Here is an 11,482-nt window from a genome sequence, read left to right on the forward strand (position 1 = left end):
GAGATGGGGCCAGCTGATGCGAACAGAAATCGCTGTAAAGCCGCGGCCTTCCCCGGTGCGCCTCAACGTACCTGAGGCCTGCTGCTTCCCCAGCACTGGGTGGCTTGCAGGTGCCGCCTGCTTTTCTGAAGGGACCCCGGCATCCTCCCCTGGCGGCTGGAGGGTGTTTAACGTTACACGTGTACGGCTGTGGGAATTGTTTTGGAGATGGAAATATAATTGATAAATTATTGTTTAAGCAGCTCCAAATACTTCTCCGAGTGATGATCAAATGCTTCCTGATGTTAGTTTCAAAGGATAAACTGGCCATAGGAAAAAAATCACCCTGGCCATAAGCAGGCGGCTTCAAATTGCCAGAGCACTGAGGTCCCAGGGTGACCAAAGGGGACGAAAAACATCATTTATGTTAAGCTGAAGCTTGATCATTTAGTAAAGTTGATGATACGGTAGCAAGTGCGCAATAGCAGGGCGTGGACTGAGTGACCCAGGAAATTGCCTTTAGGCCTATGTTAATTTCTTATCACAGCCTGCCTTGGGCTGGGGCTGTGCTTTTTTTCATTTTGTACTTTGTGCTGTTTTTTTTCTTTTCTACCCTAGGAGCTCCTGTCTCTCACATTCAGTTCCCAGCAAAGGATGGAGAACATCCTCGCTGGTTTGTGTGGCACCAGCCCAGAAGATCCACTCCCTGTGTGGGTTCATGGTAGCATCGGCCATTGCTTTAATCAGCTGACGTTAAATGTGATTCCTCATGGGATCCTTGCAGTGGTCAGTGCCTGCTTCCTTGGCACTCCAAGGTATGACAACTAACTTGTCTGGCTCTTGATTATTATGCAGGTTTGGAGGTGGGGTGGAAAGGCTGGAAATTAGATCTCCCTAGAATGTTCTGAATATGTAATTAGAGAAGGACATAATATTATAATGCTATTATGTTAGTCACCATCCATTCTAATTCAGAGTAGGGTGTACAGCTTTGGTCCCTGCCTTGCAGAAAGGAATCTAGAAACAATAGAGAGGGTAGTGAGCATAAAATCACAGAAAATAATTCAAAATCATTTCAGTGAATGGGGATTGGGAAAACTGGGAGTATTCCAGGAAAGAATATAAAACTAAGTGACATGGAAGATGTATATAAGTTAATAAGGGGTTCAGAGAAACAAAAATTGTTTTTCTGCTTATCTTCTTCTTAAATTTGTAGATATGGCAACATTCACTGATTTTGAAAGGCCACAAATGATAATGAATCAAGTGATAATTACTTTGTTGGGCAATAGATTATGGACTTTATGTACGCCGCATCGCTTAAACCAACAGTGATAATAATGTTTTTAGACAGAATATCACAAAGACAAGAAAAATGACAGATCAGAGATGTGGCACAGAGAAGCTGATCCTCCAGAATTTGTGTTAAAGCGGTTAAATGTACCTTTTTTTTTAATCTCCAAGGATTGGAGTCTGATTTGGCCACAAAATATCACAGTTGCAGACAAACTTCTGTAGAGAGAGGCTCTACTTTGGTAACATCTGAATCTCTGGTACTGATCAGATACTGGGCTATATTGACTTGATGTTGTTTAGCAATGCCTACAGTCTGAAGAAGTTACCAGTCTAGGGAGGTGAATGCAGGAGGTTAAGTGAGAGTGAACAGATAAAGAGTGTAAGAGAGAGGGAAGAAAGGAGAGTACTGATTTTTTTTTTTTTTCTTTCCTCCTCTAGATCTGGCTTCATGTTGCCTTGCAGGCCAGGTTGGGGATGCAGAATCGTTGCCTCCTTCATACTTGCTGGCTTATTCCTTGTTGATACCATCCCAGCCACCATTTCTCAGCAAGAGCTGGGCCCTGTGTACCTGGAAGTGCTGGCCAATGGCACTGCGGCCCTGACCTGGTTCACACATGCCCTCGCTCTTCTCATGCTCTTCAAATCCATTCATGGCTCTACCAGGGGCCCTGTGGCCCTGGCTCTTCTCCCTCTCTTACCCTTACCTTCCTTTGTCATCACACTGGTGTGGTACTGCCAAAGCAGGACAGCTTGGTCCCCTGCCCACCCTGCTGCTTCCTCCAGGTTTGCCATTCTCTGTCTGCAGCTGGCCTCTATGCTTGTGTATGTGATCGGCTACCTCTTACCCACCAGTGGCAGGCAGGACTTTCTCTCCATCAATCGCTCCTGGCAACAAGACCAGCTTGTCTCAGAGCCAGGGATCCCAGTGCCTGATCAGCAGAGAGTGGCAGAAGATGGTGAGAGCTGGCTCTCGCGCTTCTTTTATGTTTGGATGAACCCTCTTATGAAATGTGGCTATCAGTGGAAGCTGAACCAGCCACAGGATGTCTATGTGCTTCCTCGCCAGCTCCAGGCTGCCAGGGTCTGTGATCGGTTCTACTCTTGCTGGCAGAAGGAGGCAGCTCTGCACCAAGCAGAGGAGGAGACAGTGTCTCTTACTAGCCCAATCATTGCTGGAGCCAATGGGAGTAGTGATGCCCCGGACAGCTCGTACCGTGCCCAGAAGGCTGTGCAACTCTTCTCAGTCCTACATGCAGCCTTTGGGCTTCGTTTCTACTCTCTTGGACTTCTCAAGCTGGCTGGCAACCTGCTGGGTTTCTCAGGTCCTCTGCTGCTGACCCTGCTGGTGAACTTCATGGAGTCACGGCAGGAACCCCTGAGCCATGGAGTGCTCTATGCCCTCGGGCTCTTTGCTGGCTCCTTCCTAGGTGCTCTCTTGCGGAACCAGTTCAGCTATGAGTTGAACAAGGTGATGCTGATGGTGCGGGCTGCTGTCGTCTCTGCTATCTATCAGAAGGCTCTGCGTGTTGGCAGCACCAGCCTTACCCGCTTCACTGTGGGGGAAATAGTTAACTTCATGAGCACGGATACCGGTAGGTTGATCAACTTCTGCCTCAGCTTCCATGAGGTGTGGAGCCTGCCTTTCCAGTTTGCCATTACCCTGTACCTGCTATACCAGCAAGTGGGAATCACCTTTCTGGGTGGCCTGGCCTTGGCACTGCTGCTTGTGCCGGTCAACAAGGTTATAGCCAACCGCATCATGATGAACAACAAGGAGATGCTGAAACTCAAGGACATACGGGTCAAGGTGAGGGGCAGCTGGTGGCTCTCTGAGCTTGTTACTAGATTAATTGAATCACAAAAATCAATTAAGCACAAATTAATTGAATCAGATTAATTGAATCACAACTGCTAAGAAAAGTGCTAAAGGAGGCCTGTACTTGTTTCAAAAGTGTTTCAAGGTGATGCAGTTTCACCACCCACAAGATAGTGAACCTCTAATGCTTGTCTGGACCCATGGGCTAATTCAGGTTCCTTTGCAGGTTTCTTTTATGTGTGTAATAGTTAAGGTAGGACCCCTGATTGCTTCCTTTAAAGATGCTTCCATCTTATTACTATATCAGCTGTGTCTGGACAGAGTCTGGACATGATCATGGACATAGTGGTTTTATATCACTCCAGCTTAGCACCCTTGGTCATCTTTTCCTCTGTTTTCTGCAAATTTGCAGTGGCATCTCTCTCCTTGCCTCATGTCAAACATTTGATTCCCATCTTTTAGCCGTGTATCTTTAAAGTGAGGGGATGGCACTTTCGCTTGCCATGTACATTATGCTTTGGAAGCATGGAACATAAGTCAGCTCCATGCTAGAACTGTTGGGAGCTTTAAAATATTTCTTTTCCCAACAGAAGGTGCATCTAGTTGTATGGGGTATGCTGGACCTTCTCCAACTATTGTTAGACTGGTTTATTGAGTGAACCCTCACTTTTTAGTTTTCATTAATGTCAGGTAAACAGACCCATCCTGGCTTGCTATGCACTTGTAGATCTGAGGGCAGGAATGAGAGGAGAGCATGTGCCAGGAAGACCTGAGCTACTGGATGTGAGCCAGCCAGGCTCTGAACACAGACTAGTTGTGTCACGGCAGCACCAGGCCTGAGCGTTGGGCATTATTATCTCAAGGCACTGTCAGGTCAACATAGGTAAATGGCATCCAGGCTGGAACTAGTAATTCCACATGTCCCTTCACCTGCGTTGCACATCCTTCAGTTGAGAAGTAGTCTAATACTTTGCCTTTTCCTGAGCCGTACACAGCACAGGTGGCTGAGAAAGCTGGTGAAACAAGTGAGAGCAAAGTTCTCAGTAGGCGCTACTTCATTTTATGTCTTTGTTAGCAATAAATGGTTCCTAGCCTGGCCCTTAGCAGAAGGCAGCTGCAAAGCTGGCACCGGTCCAGATGCTTAGCTGGCATTGGGTACATTAGGCAGGCATTGGTTGCTCTATGTGCTTTTCCTCTTTGCCTGCAGCTAATGACAGAGTTCCTATGTGGCATTCGTGTGATCAAGTTTTACACCTGGGAGAAGCATTTCAGCAGGAGAATAAATGCCTGCCGAGCTAAAGAACTGCAGAAGTTACAAGCCATCAAGTACTTGGATGCTGTGTGCGTGTATCTGTGGGCAGCACTGCCTGTTGTTGTCTCCATTGCCATCTTCGTCACCTATGTCCTGCTGGGACACCAGCTCACTGCCACGAAGGTGAGTAGTTAGTAGGGAGAGCTCCAACCTTGTCTCATGCAGAGGACAGTCTACAGTGGGACTGCAGTCCTGAGGCACCTTCTCTGGGAAATAAACCCAACCTGTGTCTCCCCACAGCTCTTCAGGCTCTCACTGGTGAAGCTGTTCGGAGGATACAAGATGCAAAGGGGGTACTGCCTCTAGCTCAGAGCTGTTTCCTTACCCATGCAGGTGTTCACAGCATTGGCCCTTGTCGAGATGCTCATTCTGCCCCTCAACAACTTCCCATGGGTGTTGAATGGTACATTGGAAGCCAAAGTTTCCCTGGATCGAATCCAGCGTTTCCTTGAACTTGTGGACCAGAACCTGGAAGCTTATTATGCCCTAGGTAACGGCAAAGGATGCTGCTGGGCTTGGAACCCTGGGCAGGGGGCATTCAGAGCAGAGAGCTGAGGTGTGAGGCCCAGGGGCAGTACTGGAGGGCAGCTGGCTGTCATCCCATGATTCAAGACGTTTGGTTGTCAGAGGTGGAGTGAAGGCACTTAATTTCTGTGCAAAATGGGAGACAAGGCTATAACATTACATTTTTACCAACTGTAGGCCATTGCTTGTTCCCAGGGAGCCCTGCAGTTAGTGTCCCTTTAGGAAATGCTGTTCCCTACTCTGTCCAAAGCTCCTCTGAGACTGAACAACCTTGACTTTGCCTGGCAGAAAGTATTGAATGGGTGCCCCCACTCCTGAGCCCTCTCAGCTCCCTTTCCTCTCCCTCTTTGCCTTTTGCCAGCTCCCTGCCAGTCTTTTACCTTCAACAATAACAAACCCACGTTATCCTTACAATGTCACTCTGACAACCAGCAGATAGCCACGTGTGTCTAATGGGAGCTGGAGACAGGAGGGTTGGAGGAAAGGAGGTATAAATTTAAGGGCAAGTCAGGAGACAAGCATCTCATTCTGTGGTTGGGTCCAGAGCATTGTGGCAGTGCCCTGTCCATGTCTCATGCATTTAGGAAAAAAGCTGATAGTATTTGGGATGCCAGGTGTCTTTCATTTTCTGGCCTTCTCATAGTAGTGCAATGCTGTGTTGCTTTTCTCCTGCAGATAGCCCATCAGGTACTGCTACTGCTATGGAGATGCGATGTGCAGCCTTCTCATGGGCATCAGATGAGGAGGAAAGCACCAGGCAATCCTTACCCAGAGGCACTCAGCAACTGCATATTGAGAACCTGTCAGTGAGAAAGGTGAGCAAGAATGGAGGAGGTAACAGAGAAGAATGGCACTAGGAAAGCCACATAAAGGAGCAGGGGTGGCATGTTTTCCTGGTCTTTTGAGCCATGCATCAAAATCTTCTCTTGGTCAAGAGGAACAGGACATGTATCACATCTTTCAGAGCTGAAGAGTGCTGGAGGAGATCCAGGCAAGGCTTACAGACAGGAGATGACCCAGTTTCTCCCACTTTCCACCACTGGGCAGGGAACAGAGCTGAGTTCCAGAGTAACTCAGTTGTTAGCACTCCTTGCACACTTGTATCATGCCATATCAGGAGTCTGGTTTACCCAACAACTGTATCCAACTCTGCTGCTGGACCTGTGAGGTACTCCTGGTTTTTGACAGCAGTCAGCTTTCTTTCAGGCTACATGCAGCTCAAGAAATCTGGACAAGCCACCCTATATTAGTGCATCAGGTTCTTCATTTCCTTTTGCAGGGGATGCTCCTGGGCATCGTTGGGAAGGTTGGCTCTGGCAAAAGCTCTCTGCTTGCAGCCATCACTGGAGAGCTCACTAAGTAAGTAGGCTAAATACTCCTCCATGTCTGGTCCCTTCATGCCATGGCAGGCAGGTACTATCCAGTGCTGTCCCGGTTTGTAGGCTGTTTTGGTCTGCTGACGGTGGTTCTTTGTTGCCCTTTCCACGCACCTCTGGTGTGCTTGCAGGCAAGGTGGACGAGTGTATGTTTGTGACCTGGAGCAAGGATTTGGTCTGGCCACACAGGAGCCTTGGATCCAGTTTACCACTGTCCGTGAAAATATCCTTTTTGGTCGGGAATATGATGCCAGGCTGTACAAAGAGGTGGTGGAGGCCTGTGCCCTCTCCGAGGACCTGAATGTGAGTGACTAAACTGTAAACTGGCCTGGGTCTCCTTGGCCAGCTTTTGCATCCAGCCTGACTGGGAGCAGTACTCATTCTTGCAGGCTTGAGCCTGCTTTTCCAATGTCCCAGTCACACAGCATTACTGTGATTACCGATTCCAGACCATACCTAACCCCACTGTTCTTTAAAGTGTGAAGTCACTATAGTAGCATTTTGGATGTCTTCTTCTGCTGAGCCAAAAGGGGAAAGGACATGTACTTGCTGAGCTGATGACTGCTGGGTTTTTCAGGCAAAACCTATCTGCAGCTGATGCTTTTTTGGATCAGAAGGAGCTTACATGGGATCTGGAAGGGCTGAGTCTGTGGTCCTACTGTCAGTAATTCATGTATACTAGGTTTGAGGCTTGTGGCCATGCTAGCCAGTGAACCTGCTGTTATACATGGTAGAAAGCTAGCCGGCTCCTCCCAGTTTATAACCCGATGCCTGATTTTCTGAAGTGCCAAGCACTAGGATGTCCTGTTTGCTTTGGCAGGAGCTGCAAATACTCTGTAGAGGCAAAGTATTTATTTAAGAAGTAGCGGACTATTTCAATGCTACTAAATCAAGAGGAAAAAGTTTCCAGCTACTGAAACTCAATAGTTTTTACTGCTAAACTGTTTGGATGGGCCCTGAGATGATTTTGGTGCGAACACAGCTGTTACTTTCCCTGAAAATTCCCAGGTGCAATTTTGGAGTTCTCAGACCATAAGTTGCTCTCAATGGGTAATTCAGATGTGGCCATCCTATTCTGGAGTGTAAGAGAGTTTAGTGGCATATATGTGGTCAAGCTTGCTGGTTGTCTGCAGAACCAGTGCATGAACTTTTGCACTGATTAATTTTCAGTAAGGTGTCACCCTAAGTGATTGCTGCCGGAGGCAGGAGAGGGATGCCAAAAGTTTCCTAACCCTTTTAAATTAATTTTCTTGAATGTTTCAGATTTTACCAGCAGGTGACCAGACAGAGGTGGGAGAAAATGGTGTGACACTCAGTGGGGGACAGAAGGCTCGAATAGCCCTTGCCAGAGCTGTTTACCAGGTAAATAGCAAAGCAGTCAGCTGTGGCAGATTGTGCCTAGTGTCAAGTCAGATGTAAAGAAGCTGAAAGCACCCAGCTATACAATGTGCTTTGGCAGCATGTCTTAAACCACATCATGCTGGCCTAAGGGTGTGGTGGTGTGCCACACAGGGGCACTTGCACATTTCTTTACAGTGCTGCCTGCTGCAGCAGGACCAGCAGCTGTATCTTTCTCTTTTGTTTCCCTCTCAGGAAAAAGATATTTACCTTCTTGATGATCCCCTGGCTGCTGTTGATGCAAACGTAGCCAACCATCTTATGCAGAAATGCATTTTTGGAGTTCTCAAACACAAGACCAGGATCCTTTGTACCCACAGGACAGAGTTTTTGGAGAAGGCCGATGCCTTGGTGTTGATGGACAATGGCAGGATAGTTAAGACAGGTACACTGACTGTCTTCTCAGATACTCATTTGTGCCTGAGTGTAGTCTTGAAATGGCTTGAGCAAAGATGGACATAAGGGAGTATGATTAACTAGTGGGGAACCCCATCATAAAAAGCTTGAGGACATGGCATGTGGGCAAAGATGGGGTGGAAGGGAATGTGCAGGTGCACAGCTGAAGTAGGACAGCCCTAGCGATGGGGAGCTGATAAGGCATAAGGCTGTAGCAGGCTGTGTGGAGCAGGGCCTTTAAGGGTGCAGGTACTGGGAGAGAAAATATGGAGTGTTATGAGAGAAGAAAACTGGCCCATTTCATAGCAAGAAGCAGTGAGTAGTTGACGTCTGTCACAGGCTCTGAAGCATTTGCATGTCTCTCTGCACAGGCACACCAGCTGATATTCTGCCACTTGTGGAAGCCTTCCCCAAGTTCAAGGATATGAAGAAGAGGCAGAAGGATAAAGGTCTGTACCTGGCGAGCTTGAGGGTGGCTGGGGCAGCACAACTCAGCTGAGCACCCAGACAGAACCTGTACCTGATGGCTGCTGGCCTTAAAGCAGAGCTCCCACCACCTTGCTTTGCTGTGACAGTGCTGCTCTGTGGGTAGTGTGTGCATAGAGGGAGAGGAGGCCCACATATTGTTGGTTATTGGTCTGGAGCAATTTTTGAATTTGCTTTTCTACTTGTGGTCCAGCTTTGGATGAAAGTCTGCCAGGATTGGTGCACTTGTCTTGAAAGGGGAGAGAGGAGAGAAGAAAAGTCTTCCTCATAGCCTAGACTTGCTCTGTTCACAGCAACAAGCAGCTGAAGGCAGAACTTATGTGACACTGGCCTTTGTTTTTGCCTCCATCCCCACAGCCCCTGATGAACAGGACCAAGAAGAGGCCATAGAGACAGAGGCAGAAAAATCAACCCAAAGCAATAATGTCATCCTCAAGGAAGAAGAGAAGAAAGAAGGGGCAGTGGCTTTTCAGGTCTACAAGGCATATTGGCTGGCAGTGGGCAGCTGCTTGGCATTATCCATCCTCTTCTCACTGCTCCTGATGCAAGGTGAGGCAGTGGCCCAGCAGCACATCTCCTTTGGACGTTCCTCTCCTCTCGTTCCCTGATTGTGTGGAGTCCAGAGAAGAAAAGAGGCCAGGGGTTTAATCGCTCTCACTGTAGCAGGAAGACCTCTTTTCTTTTCCCTAAACTAAAATAGCCCAGTTGGGAGGGTACACATGTGGAAACAGGATCTGCTGTCTCACTGCTGGAGTTGCATGTTTGCTTCTCCAGTAGTGCTGCAGCTCAAGTCTGTTCTCTTGCTCCTGCTTTACTACTAACAGTGAATGAAGGCAGGGGAAGACTAGACTGGGTAGTGACACAATAACAAGTTGTCCAGCAGCTTCCCCTCCAGCTTTTCTGCTTCATACTTGCTGATGCTAAAGTTGAATCACTCTTTATGCAGTCTGTCTTTCTCTGTAGCATCCAGAAATATATCAGATTGGTGGCTGTCACACTGGATCTCCAGCATATCCCAGACAGCAAATACCTCTGTGATGGTCTGCTCAGCTTCCCCGCCTTCCCCGGAGCTGCTTCTCTTCACCATGGCTGGGCTTGTGTAAGTGAATGCTGGTCAGGAGATGCTGAAGGAAGCTGGAAACAAACCTCTATTTTGCCCTTGAGTGCATTTCCTGTGAAGATCCTTGTTGAGAGCAGAGAGAAACTGAGCACCCTGCTGCAGGAGATCTGTGTGGCTGCTTTGATAAAGAAAGAGAATCAAATTTTCTGACCTAATGCAGTGTCCAAGGGCTTCTGTCTGAGGCTGATGGAAGACCCCTGGCTGCATAGTACTCAGAGTATTTGTCCTGGCATGGCAAAGGTGTAGTCTTTCACAGGGTTATCAATGAGGTTGAAGTATTCTGGTCTCCCCTTGAATATGCTCCTGAGTTCTCATGCTCTGTCTGTGAGTTTAGTGTCATGGAGGCCTTGGCAGATTAATAATCTTTCTCCTTCTGTGTTCCAGCTCCCCCATTCAGTCTCTGGACACCACCCCAATCCCTTCCAATGATTCACTGGATGTGAATTTCTACCTGATGATTTATGGGACCATTGCAGGGGCCAACTCCCTCTTCACCATTCTTCGAGCCTTCCTCTTTGCTTATGGCACTATCCGTGCTGCCACTGTCATTCACAACCGACTGCTCCAGAGGGCTCTGAAGGTAATTTTCAGAAAGTCCGGGGCAGGTCTGGGCTCCTGCAAGTTGGTTCTTCTTATAGTTGGGAGTAAGAGTTTTGGAAGTGGATTCAAGTTTTTGCTGTTATTAGCTGATGAGCTCCCTGTAGGACTATATTCAAAAAGCGCTGCACCACAGCCAGCACGAGGGACCAATGAGCTAGGGTTCAAATTGTGTCCTGTAGGGCTTTTTCCATTCCATAGAGGGGTGTTCTGTAGCTTCCACCTGCATCTATTAACTCTTGAATCAAAGTAGCTTTTGCAGGATCATGAGCACAGATTCAGATGAGATTGGAAGGCGTCATTAAGCAAGATTTAGGGCTGGTGCTGGTATGTGCCCATTAACTTTCTTTAGGTTTTGGGTTTTCTCAGGTGCTCAGGCTAGAATTAGGATTAGAGGACTGGAATATAGGATTATAGACTAGGATTAGAGAATTGTCTCACTGGCCACTGGTGGCCCAGTGTGGGATCTGAGTGACTCCTGTCTTGGTAGCACTCTGCCATTCACGACAGAAGGCCTCCTTCCTTTTATCATGTGAATAGCATGAGTTGTTTGGCTGCAAGTGGATGCTGGCTTTGGAGTCTGAGATTTCTTCTCCAGCTGAGGAATGGGGCCCCTGTGTGGCTTTATCAGCTCCCCATGGTGCTGCTCTCCTGGGCACTGTTCTGTGGCTGCATCTCACTGCACCTGACCAAGTCTTAATTTCTGGTTCCCTTGCTGCCAGGCCACAGTCACCTTCTTTGACACCACACCAACAGGACGGATCCTGAATCGCTTCTCTTCAGATCTGTACTGTGTGGATGACACCCTGCCATTTGTCCTCAATGTCTTCCTGGCCAACCTGTATGGGCTCCTGGGCACGCTGGTGATAATTACCTATGGCCTTCCTTGGATCGTTCTGGTTTTACTCCCTCTGGCTGCTCTCTACTTCTCAATCCAGCGCTATTACCGGCGCACATCCCGGGAGCTGAAGCGCCTTTATAGTGTCACCCTTTCTCCCATTTACACTCACTTCTCAGAGACCCTCTCAGGACTGTGCAGCATCAGAGCCATGCGGGCAACACAGAGGTGAGTGGAAGCAAAGAACACCCAGAGAGCCAGAATCAGCTTTATAGACCGAGACCTTACTGGTATGGGGCTGGTGATAGGGTGACAGGAATGCTCTGGCCTGGGGCAGCAGGAA

The 11,482-nt window shown here is 48.1% G+C and overlaps 1 protein-coding gene across 1 annotated transcript in view; it reads left to right on the forward strand.

Annotated features, from left to right (window-relative positions):
* Positions 1-633: 633 nt before the first annotated feature.
* ABCC10 (ATP-binding cassette, sub-family C (CFTR/MRP), member 10) overlaps positions 634-11,482 on the forward strand; it is a 15,988-nt gene continuing 5,139 nt past the window's right edge. Inside the window, exons 1-14 of the mRNA XM_010195045.1 lie at positions 634-794; positions 1,714-3,082; positions 4,299-4,526; positions 4,737-4,893; positions 5,604-5,743; positions 6,208-6,287; positions 6,436-6,607; positions 7,568-7,666; positions 7,898-8,087; positions 8,470-8,547; positions 8,942-9,133; positions 9,548-9,683; positions 10,089-10,284; positions 11,024-11,367. Coding sequence (XP_010193347.1) covers positions 634-794; positions 1,714-3,082; positions 4,299-4,526; positions 4,737-4,893; positions 5,604-5,743; positions 6,208-6,287; positions 6,436-6,607; positions 7,568-7,666; positions 7,898-8,087; positions 8,470-8,547; positions 8,942-9,133; positions 9,548-9,683; positions 10,089-10,284; positions 11,024-11,367 — 3,542 coding nt within the window. The remainder of the gene's footprint in view (positions 795-1,713; positions 3,083-4,298; positions 4,527-4,736; positions 4,894-5,603; positions 5,744-6,207; positions 6,288-6,435; positions 6,608-7,567; positions 7,667-7,897; positions 8,088-8,469; positions 8,548-8,941; positions 9,134-9,547; positions 9,684-10,088; positions 10,285-11,023; positions 11,368-11,482) is intronic.

The sequence above is a fragment of the Mesitornis unicolor genome, unplaced genomic scaffold (genome assembly GCF_000695765.1).
Source record: "Mesitornis unicolor isolate BGI_N332 unplaced genomic scaffold, ASM69576v1 scaffold37400, whole genome shotgun sequence".
In the NCBI taxonomy this organism is placed as follows: Eukaryota; Metazoa; Chordata; class Aves; order Mesitornithiformes; family Mesitornithidae; genus Mesitornis; species Mesitornis unicolor.